The following is a 19,178-nucleotide window of genomic DNA, read 5'->3' as shown; positions in this document are numbered from 1 at the left end:
TGAGCAAAGCTCACAGACATCACAGACACGAAGCAGCCCGCCTTTTAGTTGTAATATTTGAGTTATAGTTGTGAGCAAAAGAACTCCTTAGATGGACATTGATATAACAAGTGTCCTGAGACCTTCCCCAAGTAACTTCCATACATTCTCAAGTGTTGTTCTCTTCCAACCCCAACAGATTCGGTGTCATCTCTTCTGCGGTTCCGGAACCCACTCCCTCGGAGCTCCTGTTGCCAGACAGTAAGTCATGACCGAAAGTTGCACATTGCCAACATATATGATAGACAATTTGGTTTTCCCGGTACATTGAGATTCTGGTTTCGGGAAAATCGATCACGACAAGCTGCGAATAGAGAGAACAGACTGAATGTTCCCCTTGTACCACAGTATAATTTTGCAAACTTGAGACCGTGATCAGAATGCCGCAACATCAAGTTATTTGTTCCAACTGTGATTACCTGCTTATATTTTCGCTTGTAGTTCTTCATTTAATGCAGGTCAGCCAGTAGGCGATTGATCGTAGACGATCGATTAACAGGGAAACAACTTCTCCAGTTCCAGGTTAATCAACGTTGACAGAGATATGTAACTGTTCTATTTGATGGACATCACATTCATCGACAGCATCGGTAATATTGTTCCGAATTGCCAATTGCTGTGTTCTGATTGTGAGTTTGAGAAATTTAGATGTGCTCTGCTAAACCGATAGACAATACCGGATGCACATCTGTTCAGGTGTCATTCATTCTCATGGGGACCATAGAGTTTTGATCAACTCGCTGATCCCGTTGTCTTCAAATTGACATGCAGTTTATAATGCTGCTCTGTTTTGTTCACTGTCATTGCAAGATATTCATCTAATGAGCTTCTTAACTCGTTATCATTGTGATTGATAGTTGAAATGAGAACAGATAACCATCAGGAAAGGGACAGAAATTACCGATTCATTCTTCTACAGATATGGTCTAATTGTGATGGAATAATGCACAGTTAATGTGCAGAGATTTATTGCTCGACTTTTCGGTCACCATGCGGTATGGAACAATCAAAAGTATGAAGAAGACCTCAAAATGATAACCATCGTCAGAGGATACTTTTTTATTGAGAAGTTCATGGATTTGTTCAAACTGTAAGACGGCTACCTGGATTTCCATCCAACTTGATGTTCCGAACCACTGAACTACAGAAACGACCTTGTTCGCACCGAAAGGTTTGATCTTCTGGTGTTACAAACATTGGCTTATGTACACAAACATCGAAAATATCCAGTCGGGAAAACGGAATTTTTAATCCAGCCTGATGTGGACATGCGTAGCTGTGCACTTGCACACCAGGTGTTATAGGAATAACACTATCGCCCAAACTTTCCAGCCACCGGTTTTTACTTAAGCTTGAGATTTCCAGATGGTTATTTTTTACTAGAAACACATTTTTCTGCGGTTATACACATATATATACAACTAAACTCTAGAGATAACTAATCAAAAAGAACGGAATGTGTCTGCCGGTTTATTTGTAGATAAATGAAACGCAAAAGCTATTTACGTAAAATTGCAACTGATTATCACTTCAAACCACGAATGTGACTTGATCGCTCTTTGATAAGCTGGTCTTATTCACCTTGTTGAGAGCAGCATGGACTATTGCGTAATGTCGAGAAAACTGAAATGACTGTAAGTCCCGAAGTAGGTGCTGATGCTTCATGAGTGACCGACTTGTGAAGGAAGTCGGAAAACCATTTAGTCCACTTGGTTAACTTTTGTTCCTCGCGTCTCTTGATAATGGGTTCTAGCATACAATAAAACAAAGGGACGATTCCTCCTCGCGATATTATTTTTCAAAGATTCACAACCAATAATCAAAGCACTGGCGCATTTTAAAATCCTACATGTTTCTGTGCATCAGCTTTTGTATGATTTTCAATTTCTAGGCCCTGAGTACAAAGCCGTCGCCATGGAAACCCTAGAGGAGCTGGAATGGTGTCTGAAACAGTTGGAAAATATACAAACCAAGCGACCGGTCTCCGATATGGCGTTCTCTAAAGTGAGTTGATTTTAGCTTCCATAAACCAAACTGTTTGGTTTGAACGTTGACATGTATACGCTCAAAACGATCCTCGCGGAAACTATCCGTAGAGCTTCGGAGTACGTTAGGCCAAATGGAAAACAGGCCCCAGGCGAATCATACCAATCGGGAGATTATGTCCTGAAGTGAAACCCTTCTTTATAGATCCTAACTAGTATAAGCCTCTCGTGTTCACCGAGTACACAACTTTATATATATATATATATATAATATATACCTCGTATGTGTATGGTGATTACGTATGTAAAGCTTAAAAATCTTGACGCATGGAGTCACGAAACATGGGAAGGAACTTCTTCCCGTCCGATCCAATCGACCCTCCATGCACTGAACTAAATCCTATGTTTGCACCACTGTGTGCAAACGACAAAGAGACTCGACCTTCGGATTAAAAATCCAAGTACCCAGAAGGTCTTTGAACTCAGATCAAGGGTGTTCACAATGTGGAACTCTGGGATTTCAAGGGCAGAGGTCACTCCATCACCGACCAGGGGACAGGAGCAGGAAGAGAGAGGTAACTGACTATCCAAGACGCAGGACAACAAACTGACCAATAGGACCACCTCATGTCTCCCATACTAAGCTATGGCAGTAACATTCCGGACATTTAATCGGGATGAGTGATAATTTTGCTTGCTAAATGGCGCCTGGAAGACAGAACAGAGCGAGAACAATGTTCTTTTGGTTCTCTTTGAACAGTTCAAGCAGAGCGGAAGCACTGTTTGGGATCAGCGCAATTTTCAAAACTAGCCCGTGTGAATCGGAGATGCAGAACGGCTTTACAAGTAGAAAGCTACCCAAAACTTAAGCTAACCGAACACATAGTGAGTGCCTACAAACCACTGCGACCCGAGCACATGGAAATTCGAGAGACTATTGATCGTTTCGTCCACAAACGCTGTGGAGTGGCTCAGCATTATATCTGTATCAGTTTATCCTCAGCTGCATCTCCGGTTAGAAAACAGATTGAGAAATTAACATATTACCCTGTAATATATTGTGGTGGTTCCAATGTGACGTATAGCTTGTCACGTCACCAATTCACTATTCGCCTAGACACCTTTATGATGTAGATGTGTCGATAACTCTGGTTCGCCAAACCGCTTTTAAGTACACACAAAATTGTTTGTTCACCACCGACGATTCACTGGTCCAATTCGTAATTTCTGCACTGTTTGGTTGTCATCTAACACGATGATTGATTTTTTCATAGTTAGCTAACAAGGTCTGCGTTCCATCTCCCTCAAATGTTCTCCATCTCAGTCAGACGGATTAGCAAACTGGAGAATTAAAATACGTCTGTTGACCGAAACTGACAACATAGTGTGTCAGGGGAGTGAAAACAGCGTTACCAAGGTTTCAGAGTGGTATGCGCATCCAAGTCATGCTTGTTCAGCTTGTGGCCGTCCCGGAAACAATTTTTTTAGAGCAATGAAGTTCCACGGCTTTCAAGAACGACTTAAAATACACTTTATTGGTCACTTTCATACCTAAAACCTGTTTTAAGAGAGAAGCTAAGGATGGATTCTGGTATATAACCATCACAATTCACAAAGAGTGCCAGTTAACTGAACAGAAATGGTAAATGTCATACATTGTTCGTTGCGACTGTGGAAGAAGACAACCCCCCTGAGTGTAGCAGTTTGTCAAATGACACACTAATTAAACACTGTCTCTCTTTTGGGCCTGTCTCCTTTTTCGGCCATGTGATATTCCTGAAATATAACCTCTATCAGTTAAACCATACGAAAATCTGAACTTCCATTGTTGTTTCGGACGGTTTTTCGTGGCAACCTAATAATGGAGACTAACAAATACCCATCCCAAATTCAGCAAAATTCGCACCAGTCATTACATCGTTTGTGTTTTTGTGTTTTTCACAGAATAGTTGATTTGGCTGCTCTGAAATACATCCTCCGAAATATTGTTATGCTTAGTTGGGAACAAAATAGCTATGTGGTAAACCGTGTCACCCGTTCTGATAGTTTCTAGACGAACAAACTCTATTCTGGCCCGTTTTTATCGATTTAAACTACGTGACTGAACGCAGACGTGAGGTTCTGTGACAGTTAGACACGATACTAAAATTGAAAGGAAGACCCATTAAATGTTAGAGCTGTATGTATCAGGGATCCTAGATGGTCTGTTGCGGCGTGATCATGTCACTTCTGATTGCATTGATCAGTTTAGTATAGGTTGCCATGAATCCAGTGGTGAAATACACTGAATATCCCCAATTGCTTATTTATCCTGTCGTTGTTGGAAGTCCAAAACAAAAACTGCCCCTTGGCTTGCATACAGATAAACATTTTTAGACTGGGAACTCTGACGTGCTATCGTGTTATTGAACCTGGGAGTTATGACCTCCTGAAGTTGAACTAGCAAGCATGAAAAATTGGTTGCAGCGCACACCTGTAACACATCCGTAGCCCTGGCTGAGGGAGAAGTTCCTTTGAGTGCTGGCTTGTTCATTTATGAACGCGAACAAATCGGTTACAAGGTATGAGACACCAAAGTAAGGCCCTCATTTGGGTAGTTTTTGAGGGGGCTAACGACTGCAAGCGTAATCCTCAGCTTTCCCGAGTGTGTAGTTAACCATAGCCGATTTCCTGATGAACAGAAGAACGTGGATGTTTACTGTGCATCACTGTGAATTCGCACTTGCCTATGGTTCACTGGATTGACACAAGGTTGCTGGAAATGCGATCAGCAGGTTTACTTTCCACTCGCCGTTCACGGCTGCCCACCACTGCCTGCTAGTTTGGTTGTTGCTTTCCGTTGGTCCATCCGTCTGATGGTGGTAGTGTTCGGTCCTTAGCCGATGGATAACCAGCCTCTGAAAGCAACTCCTGCATTCCTCACCCTGATACGTTAAGATCATCTTCGGTATCTCGTGGTTTACCACAGTGCTTTGCCACTTCACTGGTCGTAGACACCCGTCGATTCAACACGGATACCCCCTCGACTCACCGCGACACGTGCTGTCTCGTTATAGTGATCTACTGATTACCATCATCTGTCACCGGCTGCCTGACGTTGAGCTACCGTAGCTCTCTCGCTCTTCATAAAGGGAGTGTGTGAGTTGCCCCTTTAGAATTTCATTAATCAGATGTCTTGCTTGCAAATCAAAACGTAAACCACCATCTCACTTCTCACCCCTGGCCACTATTACCTTTGCTGATGCAAGGCATGTGTCTTGGGGTATGCTGTATGAGCCATCTTATGACGTTCGATAATTGGCTTTCTTCTGAACTCACGACATATCATGAGTATAATGACAACCGAATCGTCGGCATAATAACATACAGTGTGACTCAGTGGTTAGAGAGCGACTTTACTGACTGAAGGTTCCATGGTTCAAAACCGACCCCCGCCTTTCGACTTCCCCTTTCTGAACTTAAGCAACCTGGCAGTATCCCAGCACTCATGCTTCCTTCTAGTGGCATGACAGTCACCGAAATAGTGCTACAGGTGGATAGTTTCGATGCTAGCCTCATTCAGACTAAATCTGGAAAAGCCCTCTTGGAATGTTTCTAGTTTTTTGGCTCCGTGTCCTTTACAATATCTAACAAGACGGCCGCACTTTTCTAGCCGCTATGATTCCACTAAGCTCTCGGGTTCAGTCTCACGACGAGACTGCTAGCATCGATCATGATCTATGAGGTTCACCTCGAACCTCTCGCCTTCAAAACCAACCGGCCAATGGAGTCTCATTACGCGACAGGTGCTGGATAATGAACTCATCTTCATGCAGTCGGAGTACCCAGCTCGTGGGCCTTTCCTGGGGATTTCTGGTGGTACTTATTCACTCGAGTGTGAAACTTTTTCCCAGAAACTATAATCTTTACTTATCTGGGGCCCAGACGACCACTAAATATTCTTTCACGAAAGTTGAATGCTTTTCCCTAGCATTAATCAGAGCACGGCCGATATGATGACATTTCAGCACGACTTCGAAGTTCATTGGCTGTTCCGGTTCCGAATCGCTGGTGACTTTATCGTTTCCACACATGCCAACAGTCTCTAATTCCTTCCATAAATGAAATATGAAGCGCCAAAAGTGAATGATTCCCTTGGCTAACCAAACAGCGCTCTTCTAGACTGATAGTGGGTGTCCCCAACCGTGGGGGCCGTTCTCTCTCGATGCCCTAGCCTGATGGCTGGCCTCCAGTTTCCAGAACGCAGGTTAAACGCAGTAAAAGGATGGCTGCTGTCGGCTTCATGGTCAAATCAATCGAACGCTAGAAATCCATGCAAAATATTCATTTCCTGCTGTGATTCGTCACCAGGACCACAGGGAGTTTGTACAAATGGTTTGCTCCCTCGGTTATACCAAATTCAAGCGTCTCTCCTAACAGACTATGGACCTCATCCTGTAGATTTAGTGATATCTGACGATCGTCGAAGTGTCAAGAGCTTTCAGAAGACAGAGGGATTGCGTGTTCCGTCTACAGACAATGGCTGACGGATCTTTCTCACTTGTACAAGGTCCCACATACTCCACCAGGTGCTAACTGAACCCCACAAGACAGGAACTTTCGAACAGTCCAGGACAGTGATGATGTAACCTTCAAAGCTGACCGCGCCGTACGTTGATTTCAGCTTACACAACGTACCCAACTCTTCAGTGTACTTTGATTAGTCGGTCCACTCCTGTTTGCAGACGAGAGCCGCCATCCTTGTGACTCCACTGTGGCCAGTAGCACTGCTGTCTCAAATGACAGCTACACCAGATCCTCCAAACTCAACTTTCCGGTCGCCATCGCCAACTGCAACTGAGTACCAAGCTTCGACGCCGTGTCATCGACTAACTGATCTCACGGCAAATACGGACTGAACAACACTTCCAGTGCGGACAAAATACGGTCCGATCAACGGTAAAAGCTTGCCAAGAACACTATCAAGTCACCGCCGGCTCTCATCCTGGATGACATTAATCGCCCCATATCCCCTTGATGGTAGTCTTATTAGTTGACTACGGATACAACCGCTTACTTCGCGGTGAGCTGGTCCATCTTCGCAGGGTCCCTTTTAACCGAGTCCAGCGCACCAATCACCCAGTTTCCGTAAAAAGTCCTCAGCGCTGCCACGAGATCTATGTTTGGATCTTTTTCGCGATACCGAATAAAGCACTTTCGAATGCGGAGTCGCTTATTGATAACACGAAAAAAGCGCTTTCAAGCCCTTTAACAGGAAAGTAAATCCACCATATGCACTGAGATTTCGAGAACAGCCCCCCCCCTAATGTTCTCGAAGTTCTTGAAAACTTGACTTTAGTTAACAAGCTATGCAAAACCGTTCAGTGATTCCCAAATTACCAGCTCATCGGATACAGAGACGTCAGTTGAGACTATTGAACAGATATTACTCGCGTGTCTAATCAGTAGTACAAACCGTTATAATGGGTGCTTGACTACATAATAGGTTTTGCTAGTAAAAACAAAACATCGGGACTAGCCTGAAAATTCCAAAAGGATTCACTGAACTCCGCTGATTTATGTATTTGTGACATAAATATAAGTATAGCATTATGATTCACCTAACAAACTGATTCACATTGTTAAGCCCCACCGTGAGTACAAGAGCCACGTAACCACCAATGGCTAGGGTTTTACATGGCATTACTTTTGAAAATAACTTAAGAGATGACTGGACGTCCACAAAGTCTCTGTAATATTAGCCTCTAGTGAAACGGAGAAACATCCTAAAATCTTCATTTACCCCTGCATTGCTGAAACAAAATATTCCAGGAGTTGTAGAATAAGTTCTGCAACTGAAGGAAGATCTATTTCTTTCTCACCCTTTCACTAATAGGGGGGTCGGCACAGATGTAGAGATCGAACCCAGGTCATCGGCACCGTTTTCCAAGAACTTGTCCATTCGGCCAATCGAGCTGGCTTCAGTTCCTTATTCGGCTTTAAACTAAAATCACTACACACCTTTTATACCATGATACCGTGTTATGTCTGATCTTAAAACTTACTCATTTTTATTGCTGGCGATCGGTAGCAAATGTGACTAACCTTGATAATCAATACTCTGCTTAACTGTCAGATTACGTTTTTCACTACTACACGAGATCCAACCACATGCGAGTAGAATTTCCATCTTATCATAATGACGACTGATAATACTTTTTTATCGCCAGCTTTCACTGATTCCTCGTCTATCACCAATTTCCATCTACCCTTTTTTGTAGTTTAAACGACTTTTAAACAAGGAGTTGAATAGCTTTGGAGAGACAGATAAATCGCGACACGAAATTTCCGCCTATATTTGTGGGACTTTTCTTGGTAAGTTGCGACAATCGAATGTATGCACGAATGTGTATGGATGTGTTTGTCCAAAAGGGATAGGGGCGAGGAATTTTGTCTCCGTACTGAAATTCAATACTCAACACAACTCATCGACCATTCTTCATTAAATGTGGTAATCAGAATTGTCACGGAAAGCTATTTTGTATCAACCAAAGGATGCTGAAATGCTAGTCATGTGTGCACACGCATAGGAATCAGATGTAAAGGATGGTTAAATTGGAATTGTGAACACGAGTTGCTTTCGGAAGCGATCTTATGGGAGGAAAAAGTGTTGGCATGACGTTTCCTGAGTAATCGTGTGCTCTGTGGTATAACTGGATGAAGTTCCTTACTACAACCTGAGTTAATTAGTTTTGCCTATCAAAAAACTTTTTGGAACGGCTAATTGTCACAGTCCTCAAAAGATAATAATTCTGCGACCAAGTTCATCTACTATTCTGTGACTTTCACAAATTGATTGTGCTGTATTCATAACGTTTCCAAACCCCCGAAAATTTTCATGTCTGGATCGTGAGTGATTGTCACGTACGATCTCTGTGTATTATTCTTTGATAGTTTTTTAAGTCTCCGTTCTTTCAAAGTTGCTGTATCAGTCACTGAAACCAAAGCCTATGAACTGTCTACCTTATTCTATCTTATACCAGCACGGTATGACCGAATTTATCGATCGCACGTAATGGAATATTTTTTGTTTGAGCACCTGTAGACCAGATTTATAGTCGAATAGTATTTTTGCTGATAGTTTTTTTCACAAGAAATTGCAACGTTTTAAACAGGTGTTTACCATCAAAACTTTGACCTTAATGGATGCGAGTCGTCAGGCGATAAGCAATCGGTCGGATAAACAAAGGGAAAACGTGACTAGGTTAGACATTTACCGATATGGTCAACACCACTGGCGCCCTTCAGATTGATCGAACCGCTAAAATCACGTGCGCGTTGGACGGAGCAGCGGTTGTGGCTGACGTGTGGAAATTGCTTACTGTTTTTTTTCTTATTTCCATGCTCAGATAGCCGTTTTGTTGATGCCCTTAGCCGTATTCTGGGTGAACTATCGAAAAACCAAGTTGGGTTGTTTTACGAAGTGATCGTAGCCGAAACATTTGTTTTCGGATTCTTGCATACTGAAACGACCTGACTCGTTTATAGGTGCATCCCTCCGTTTTTTCCATCTTATATGCACTCGTTCTGAACCTTCGGCGGCCACTGAATGTTTCGCTTATTTCCGGTTTTCATGAATACCATCCTACCTTTTTGCAGGCTTGTGATTGAAATATCTACAGATATTAGGGACTTCCTGTTAACATGAACAAGGAGCAGTAAGGAAATGATGACTTCATCCTACCCAATGTCACTAGTATCTGTTCCGACCACCTAGTTCCTATTAAAGACACAATAGTGTAGTGAAACGCAGTTGTGAAGGTAGATCCTGAAGATATCTGAGAACACATAGTGTGGCTTACGATGGTATTATCACAGCTAATCTTTTTACTACTCACAAACAGTTTAGTAGCCGCTGGGAGGCAAAAGCTGAGGTCTTCATCTGAGCGATACGAATGGACGTTCCAAGCATCTTACCTACCGAAGATGAGCTGCAATGCGCCTTATTCAAGAATTAGCTGATCAAGCTAGTGTTGACTAGATTTCAGCTCCAAGGTAGAATTTTCAGCTCATTCCTGAGGAATAACCCAGCTCCAAACACTACCTCATATTGACCTGTGAAGTGTGTGCGTATAGAATGTGTATTTTATTGTATTCGTTTGTGAAAAAGGTGGCCAGGTAATTTTTCAACAAATCCAGTTATACTCAGGTGACCAGAGCAAAAGAAATAAGAGGTTTGACTGTGTAGGTTTATGGACTAAAGAAAGGTTCGTAGTTCTAGTCCAACTTGTGCATCTCCATTGTCTCTGACTAGGTCTTGGTATCTTGACCACTTCTAAGCTCCCGTCCAGCTCCAAGCACCGGAAGAGTGTTATCTTCACCACACTCATTTCTCAGCAGTCTCTCCTCTGTCCTGGTACGATCACTCTAGTTACATTAAACGGTGCGAATACCGGACTAGAGCTTCAATCTTGTTGGACTTTATTGGTTTTGCGAATCTTTAATCATTCCGGAATTTCAGCTCTTCATGCCTGACATGTTGTCAGGCGGGGTGCTCCTGATTTACGACCACTGAGTGATTTATGCAGTTGTCCCATTAGAACTTGGAATCTATATTGATTGAGTAAAGACTTCCAGACAATTAGTGCCACGGTCATTATGGGCAAAACTATTAGCAATGCTCCTGGAGAGTCGGAATCTGAAAAATTCACTAAAAATGACGGCCTACTTGGACGGGAGTTGGGCATTTTACCTTATGCTTACCACGCGATTAGTCTACCTAGCGAGATACCTCGGACGCTGTCCCATTTTGCATAAGCACAGTTGAGGTCCACACTGATTTATCATGCCCGTTTCTAATGTATCAATAGTTATCATCTATCAGCGCCATCAGTGGGCACATTGTACGTGACGCCCACAATTATGAGACGTCGCGCGTTAGTTCCCACCATATTTAATCTAGTCCGTGTTCAACCACTTCCCTTTTGTTTTCCAAAGTTGACTGCCACTTTTCTGCTATGTATTCGATAAAGAAGACTGTCAACATTTGTTGCATATCTAGAGTGCATTATGTTTCAAAACTAGTAGTCTCTCCAGATAAGCTACCTAATAATTCAGTTGATTGAACCAGAGAACAGATATGGTTCGAACATTGGCTAGTGAAATAATACCATTATTTTTATCCCCAACTTATCCCCTTTACTCACAAAAAGAATCGTGGTACGACAGATCTACCAGATCTACCTTGGTATACTTGTCCCGGTAATGTTTCCTTCAAGAAGTTTCGAAGCTGCGTTCCGTTTAGACAGCACGCAAAACCAGTCATCCCATCATGTAGTCCTGTGTAGGAAACTCTTTCAAGAACGTTACGGATGGTGTCCTAGGATGCAAACTGAGTTGTCAGCTAAAGGACATCTGTCTTGCCTGCACACATAGATCCACGCGCACAAGCATATCTGTCACCAGTTAGGCCTGACCCCTAATTGATTTGAAATTGACAAAGAATTGAGCAGAATATAAGCACTCAGTGTGAATGATGTGGGGAGTAGCATCTTCAGAAAAGAAGTCAAACAGAACACCATTCTGAAGCTATACTGGATTGACGCGGAATAGTCAATTCAAACTATGAGCTGGAATATCCGGTTTAGACAGGGTTCGGGAAATCTTCGTTTCATAGCAGCCCATGTGTCTATTCCTTTTGGAAATCAGAAAGCTCTCAGTCCATGACTGCCCGGAAGTATACTAATGCCAGTGTGATATTGGGTAAGCGTTTGGAGCGCCGCATTAAGGACACACTTTCTTCCTGTCAATGGCTTTAAGTTCCGTTTTTTCGTTGTTCAGCGTCCTGGTGACGAGGGCTTCCTGTGTGTGACTGATTTCCGCTCCAGACACCGGATGTGGTCACCTCTTGTGTGGGGGCTCCGAACCGATGCATTTAAAACACGCTACAGTAGACCAGCCCAAAAAGCAAGTGACATCGCCGGTGATCGAATTTTTGAGTTGTAGCTCTCAGTGTTGGATCAAAGAAGGATGAACGAATGAATAACTACCGTGCTCTCGCCATTATGCAACTCTATACGGATTGAAACCAACAGTGGACAATTGTAGAGCCGACAGAACTAACACATTATCGCGTGGGTCTCCCAACCCCAGCTTGGATTCGTGCGAGTGTCCTATTTGCACGCTGTCCCCTTGACCACTATTCCACCTAGTTGGCTTAGGCCCCACTCACCACGAGTGCCTTCAAATAGGCTGTACGTCTCCATCCTAAGAATCTGTACTTATGTTGTTCCAGTGCTGGATGAAATCTAACCACCGATTGAATTCATTCGGTTCGAAGCTGTCTGTGATAATAAAACACCTCCTCCTCATCAGGACAATAGGAGGATTGTTGATAGTACACTGTCTAATTTTGAAATGTTCACTTCATTTTAGGAGGATTGTTATAGTATACTGTCTAATTTTGAAATGTTCACTTCATTTTAGAGGCTGATTGCGCCTAGTACCGATCCACCTATGATAGGGTTTGAAGGTTAGCCTGTTTCATTTTGTCTCCCAACTTCTGTGCATTTATTGAAGTCACCCATTTTTGTAACCATCGTTTATACTCTTTTATAGGGCACGATTTTTTCTGACATGACAATGCTTTATATGTACAAGTGTAGTTAAATATGATTCGGTTTTGAAAAGAAACAAATTGATGGTCAGCTCGACCTAAGCCCATGGGACCAGAATATTTGGTCAAGGAGAACTCAGATGCGGCGGTGCTTGGATTTTCGCACGGAACTCTGAACACCTTCAATTATGATGAAACTCCAGCAAGCGGCTGTACACATCATCAAATTCTACCCATAGGTTTGCTTTTTTATTGGATCACGCCGTATAGGAATGAAGCGCAGTGAGCTAATGAGATTGGAGTAGAAATGAGCATAAAAACGACAGCTTGTATTTTAAACAAGCGGTAAGCTATTACAGCGGACGCATGGATCTGAACCAGGTAGGCCGGGCTAACGTTACATCCTGACTGGCAAACACTTGTAGATCGGCTTTTCAATTTGTTACTCAGGAAGAAGGGGCAGTCACCACCGGAATGTTGTTTTGATCAAATTTAGAAGACGCTCTAAACTCACCGTCCTACCTCTATCGTATCAGTTAGATCTAATGGATCCGTTTAAATATGAACGCGATTCTGACTACACATTTGTGAACTAATTTAGACGTATAGGCTAGTCCGGTTTAACTGACACTTTCCTTGATGTGAATTGGGTTCGTGACAAACCTTGAAATTCTATGATTTCGTTCGTCATGTTCACTAGCTGTCTGTCATCCGTCGGGTCTTTCCCAGGTCCTGCGAAGTTTTTCATAAAGATGGCAGTTAGGATAGATTCACAAAGTGAAAATCCAGCCAACACTACGTGTAGGTTTCTGACAAGACGACTGTTCATATCATCTGTGTCGTCAGTCGGTTACTTGTTTTTGCTGGTAGCGTGTGTTTTTCACACAGAGACAGATTGGTTGGAGCAACTGTCGTCTAAATAACAAATTGTCAATTGGGTCCATATCGGAAAAGTACACAAAGCGTAAATTGTTCCAAATTATAAGCACAAAAGCTGCAAAGTGATATGGTCTGGTTAGATTCTCCCAGACTTGTAGAGAATAGTCGAGTAGGAGATTTGAGAAGCTGAACGAACGTCTGATCACAAGTAAACAACTAACAATATGTGGTGTGATTTATTCACGATTAAATGAAGATTGGCTCGTGTAAATTACTTGCAGGATACTTGCCTACCTTTCATTGTAGGGACTCTGTTCCTGCACAATGGGCACTCCAGGAGTTGTAAAACTCTAAAATGGTGATCACGATGATCCGAGTGAAAGAATGTACGATCAACTCAAGCACTGTATTTTACATGGACTTGTTCCCATCCTACCTTTTCAGAAGATTTGTAAAGCGACAAAGTAGGATAGGTTATTGGATAAAGAAAGTCATCTTTTAAGTGTCACCCCACCTTGTCTCAGTGACTTTGATATTCCATTCAGTGAACTATGAAAAATAGGTGTATGCTGTGAAAAATAGGTGTATGCTGTGACCATCTACTGCTTAAGGTCATGGGAGGCACCAAGGAAGGAGCCTCTGAAGTCAAACAACTTGGAAGGTTTCCCCATGAATGATCTGACGTCTGTATATTCGATAAGTAAAAAGATTTGTTTCAATCGACAGAGAGGCCAAAACTGGGTGCCTAGGAAGGAGACCAAAGGTTTCCTACATCAGCCGGCTGAGAACGCGTGGAATTCGAGTTCACGATGTTTTTTTAGACTTAAAGTCTGGTGGTGCCTTTCAACATATAAAGCTTTCTGTCAGAATGAAGACTGTAAACTTACGTATCTCGTTTCGGATTACTAGTTCTCCAGTGGCGAAAATTACATCAGAGTTTTCTAACTACACTATTTTATGCTTCATTCTCACGTTGTAGAAGATGAAAAGGATACGGAAGCGAATCAACAGATTGAACAAATGCTCGAACGACGCAGAAGCAGTGGGCAGTCACATGGCTCCAGTAATACTACAGAACAACCCACAGCCGCTGCTGGTTCTAAATCAAAACCTGTTGGGGAGAAAGAGACATCTGGTTTGATCCCCGATGGGCCGACGTCGGAGTTGATCACTCGGCCACCTGATTCTTCAGTAAACACTCAAGTGGCTCCAGATGAAGGCATAGATGACGATGTGAAGGACGTTTCAAAGGTGATCCAAATGCCAGTGAACGGGATAGTAACACCAAACGATATTGAACTTGACGAGGTAAGTGCTTCCGAACCTCAGTCAAGTAGCCATCCTCTTGAAGCCGTAAGTAACATTTCTGTAGCGCTGTGTTTTGGGACATCTCTTGACAGTTTTACATCATACAGAGGTTTCTTGACAAGCTCAAGAAATGACAGATGCTTCGCCAGACATCCGAGATGCCAGATGCGCATTGAAAGTATACGACATATACATATGGCCACGGCACAACATTTACCTCAAATTCGGCAGAGAATTCTGACTTCCGACTGGACACCTCGTTCACGTCTCCTGAGACCATTGAACACTTCTGGCCATCTTACCCGGGTTTTCCTGATTCGCCCATAAACACAACTCCACTGCCTAACCGGAGGGTTCAAGCATCACTTAGGTCACTTGTTATTCCCATTACTTAGGCCCTTTGATCCAGTTACCGGAAAACTATTGCCTGTCTGGAAACAAACGCACACGAATCGTGCTTTACCTTTGACATTTGAGCCTGAACTTTTTTCATTTTCGGTTGTCCCCATTAATCTGAAAACCGAGATCCTACGATTAGTTCTGAAAGAGCTTTGCTCCGCTAAAACCCAAAAGCGTTATTTTGAAAAGATACGAGATAAGGTAGTTTGGGATAAAAATTTGCGATTTTCTGGACATGGCAAATTTGTTTACGACAGTCTCAGTCGGCAATGAATGAAAACGGCACGTGATTTCCTTTCCTCCCATTTATCACTGAAAGCCCAGATGTGAACACACAGCAACCCAAGTCCTGTAGAATGTACGTATTGAAAATATTTTCTGAAATTGAAACTATTGAACTGAATAGACATTTAACCGAATGCTATACTTTGTTTATGATTTCTCCCATTGTTCCTTAGCGTTTTACACAAACACTGGACACGTGGGGAGCGGATATTTTTGAGATTGATAGACTTTCAGATGGTCATGCATTGACAACCACGGCGTATCGGATTTTTCAGGTAAGTCTTCTAGTTGTAAGAACAGAGGTCATCGCACTTTTAGGCATTTGTTTTGATCCCCTGTCTAGACAGACCAGCCAACTCCGTTTGAAAAAAAAAACATCCTAATCGCGCGCGGTGCACTTTCATGCAAGAACTGAGACAACAACTGAACTATGAAGTGGGGTAGAACTTGGTCCATTTTTTCCTGTTCACAAATGAACAAGCCACACGGAGTAAACAGTTTGCCGAAGTCTCGTAAACATTTAGAGGATAATTATTTACGACTACCGGAGCACCCCAGGATGCTTCTCCACATAAGGCAACGGTCTTCGTAATCAAATAAAACTGCGGTGAAATGATATAACTGTCGATATGTAACGTTTTGGGTTAAAGACTCATTGTTACCGTCCTATTTCGAGACCATATATGATTGAGAGTGTAACATAGCTGAAGCAGTTTAACACGTGCTGGTGTCCTGATAAATTGGACTTTTAGGCTGTACGAATGAGAGCTGTTTCGGCATTCGAGCTGAGAATTCTGATCCACCTAATTTCGCTTGTTTGTCGCTCCGAGCCGACTTAGCTGGGCGGTAAGATTACTTTGAACTACCCCGCATGCCTTCTTTGCTACCTCGATTAGTATTGCGAGGTTTAGACGCCTATAAATGATTCCTCGCAGTTAGAATAAAGCTATTTCACGCCAGCTCCACGCAACCCTTCAATGCTGACACTTATTCACCGTTTCCGCCTCTTGGTTTGAGTAGCCAATCTTTTCTCAAGCGTCCGTAAGAATATTCCGTGCATTGAAAAATGGGTCACGTGAAAAAATTCTCCACACCTAGGATATACGGGTTTCGCTTAGGTTTGTGAAACGGTTCCACAAACATCAGCTCAAACGAGACGTCGAATAAAAATTAACCGTTGGATTCATCAGGGAGAATGGAAACAATGAGTTTGTTTTACTGGACCCAGTTTGGATGTGTCAATTAGCCGTTGTATAAGTAAATGCTGATTTCGAAAAAAAACTCGTTGGAAGAAGAATCTGGTGTTGATAGGAGACTCAACTAAATCCAACCGAGTCTCTCGTTTATGATGATCCGCTTCAATTGAATGTGCTCTACCAGGCCGTCTCATATTTTAGTTGGTACGATATTCGACGTATTGCATCACATGATGAGCGCCAAGAATGGTATATTGGCCGTGGGCTGTTGAGGAGTTTTACGCAACCTTATGAGTAGTGTGCTACGTCTAACCTCTTCGCCGAGCATGGCAATCAACATGTTAAAATTCAGTCCCAATATGAAGAGGTATGGCCAGTGCATGGTTATGTAGGTATTCCGATCACTTCCGCTTGCTTTCATTTGGCTTCCAAGTAGCATATCAAACCAAAAACGTGTCTGCTTTCACGTTGTTTGATCGTTCCGTTTCAGATTTGTTTTGCGTTGTTCAGTTGGTTGCATTTGGCTGGTTTGTTCACAGTTCAAAACTTGAAGTGCACGACTAAGCACCACATGAGCCAATAAACAAGAAAACAAAGTAGGACAACAAATGGAAATTGCGTGAAACCATAAAAAAATCGAAAAATCGAACCACAACGCAAGAGAAATTTACACAAACCGGCCAAAAATGGGCATTTACATGTTCACACACACAAAAAAAACCTCGACAAGCAGGCGAAATGTCATTCAAGCAAAAGTACAACACAGTTCATAAATGGATGGCACATTTAGCGTGTTTTAAAATACCTGGAGGAAACACTTTCTTTCTTTCTGTCCGTAATGGCTATTACTGCGGGCCCAATGATAGGACGACGTGGCTCTTCAATTTTACCTTTTATTTTGACAAGTTTGAAGGATTCTGGTTCTCCAATACATTAAGTAATCGAAAAAGCTCATCGAAATTGCTTCGATGAGCCAAACGTTCATGAGGAATTACGGATGCATTTCTCAAATAGGCGCAGAGAACAGTGGATTCAGGCAAGTAGAGAATATAATCAATGGGAAGGATGTACCGTGTTTTACATACCTTTCGCACAACAAGGCTATGAAGAAAAATATGTTATTCAGATCCGATGAGAGCAAAGCCTGTTATTTGAGACCATTCAGGCCCATCTACTTGCGGCTTCGTCATACATAAGACGTGGCTCGGTCTTTCTGGAATTGTGCATATCAACGATCCGTTCATTTGGCGTTTTTTTCAGATAAAGGGCGATTTTCTGGTCGTTTTTTATCTTTCTTACAGGGCTGGTTTATGTGTGCTAACCGTACGGTTAGCGTAATTTGGAAGAAACCACACACACATACATACATGAGGTTTTAAACTATTGCATTGTTTCATCACTACAGAAACTGTCAAGGACCACTGCTTTGAGTCTGATTGGGTAACGTGAGTTTTGTAGCCGGCCATCGGACCTAACCAGTCATGACCGGAGCTGAACCCTGCCCATATAATAAAAGTCGGGAAAAATCACTGTATCGCATCGCATTATTCTGTCTTCCGAGTCGTGGAAGTGAAAGAATGCTTTTTTCACACTTGCACTATGTGATTAATGGACACTGACTTCCTCTCCAACGATGGTGGTGGCACACAAAACGTGTTTGAAACGGGTTAACGTTTGCACTCGCTCCAAGTGCGTGAACGAACACTGTGCACGTGCTGGAGCAGTTCGTTTGGATCGTACGGTAATTTATCTAGTTCGTTCTTCAACCCAGACTGGTGGTGTAACTTTTTCAGTCATAAACCTACCAGGCAAATCTTTTCGGAGGAAATAGCAAAAATGTTCCTCTTTGTCACAGATCCGTAATTACACAGATCAGCGAAAACCCCTGGAAAACGGAATCGTGGGGTTGCGGTAAATAAAAGGCACCCCAAACAAATTAGGTAAATTCGGACAGGCATATTACATGGGAGGTCTAAAACAAATCTTTTTTTGCGGGAGCAGTAGTAACTGTAACTTTGTAACTTGACTTCGTGTAGGAGCTTATCGCAATGAAACCAAGGTTGTCCACTGTGCAGGATATCTACTATCTTTGTGGTCTTGTTGAATGGATGGAAACTTTTTTATAGTTTACAAGCATCATTGCACCATTATTAGGTTAGATTCACCGACATAAAATGTCTAATATCTGACCCTGGACTTTTTTTACCCTGTCTTACGTGATTTGCATGACAATGGTACCAACGCGAAATAGGGTCCATGTTTTTTTTCTGTCCAACACACTAGATATGGACTGGAAGAGAATCTGGACGCATAAATTTTGCTGGATTATCATTAGGGATATCGATCGACCAGGAAAGCCATTGTCTGAAACCCTTATTGCTTAGGGTGGCTGAGTCCCTGGCATTTGCACTGCACATGCACCGCTACCACCAAGGTGGGGTTGATTTCCACTACACTGAACTAGTCTGCATGTCAGTCTAGGACGTTATCCAT

At 42.6% G+C, this 19,178-nt stretch overlaps 1 protein-coding gene across 1 annotated transcript in view; it reads left to right on the top strand.

Annotated features, from left to right (window-relative positions):
• Positions 1–1,935: 1,935 nt before the first annotated feature.
• T265_14927 (hypothetical protein) overlaps positions 1,936–19,178 on the top strand; it is a gene marked incomplete at both ends in the record, with an annotated part of 35,028 nt that continues 17,785 nt past the window's right edge. Inside the window, 4 exons of the mRNA XM_009175805.1 lie at positions 1,936–2,043; positions 8,285–8,378; positions 14,477–14,805; positions 15,663–15,764. Coding sequence (XP_009174069.1) covers positions 1,954–2,043; positions 8,285–8,378; positions 14,477–14,805; positions 15,663–15,764 — 615 coding nt within the window. The remainder of the gene's footprint in view (positions 2,044–8,284; positions 8,379–14,476; positions 14,806–15,662; positions 15,765–19,178) is intronic.

This window comes from Opisthorchis viverrini (assembly GCF_000715545.1).
Source record: "Opisthorchis viverrini unplaced genomic scaffold opera_v5_293, whole genome shotgun sequence".
Lineage (NCBI taxonomy): Eukaryota > Metazoa > Platyhelminthes > Trematoda > Opisthorchiida > Opisthorchiidae > Opisthorchis > Opisthorchis viverrini.
The sequence above is the reverse complement of the archived record's forward strand: the minus strand, read 5'-3'. Positions and strand labels throughout refer to the sequence as shown.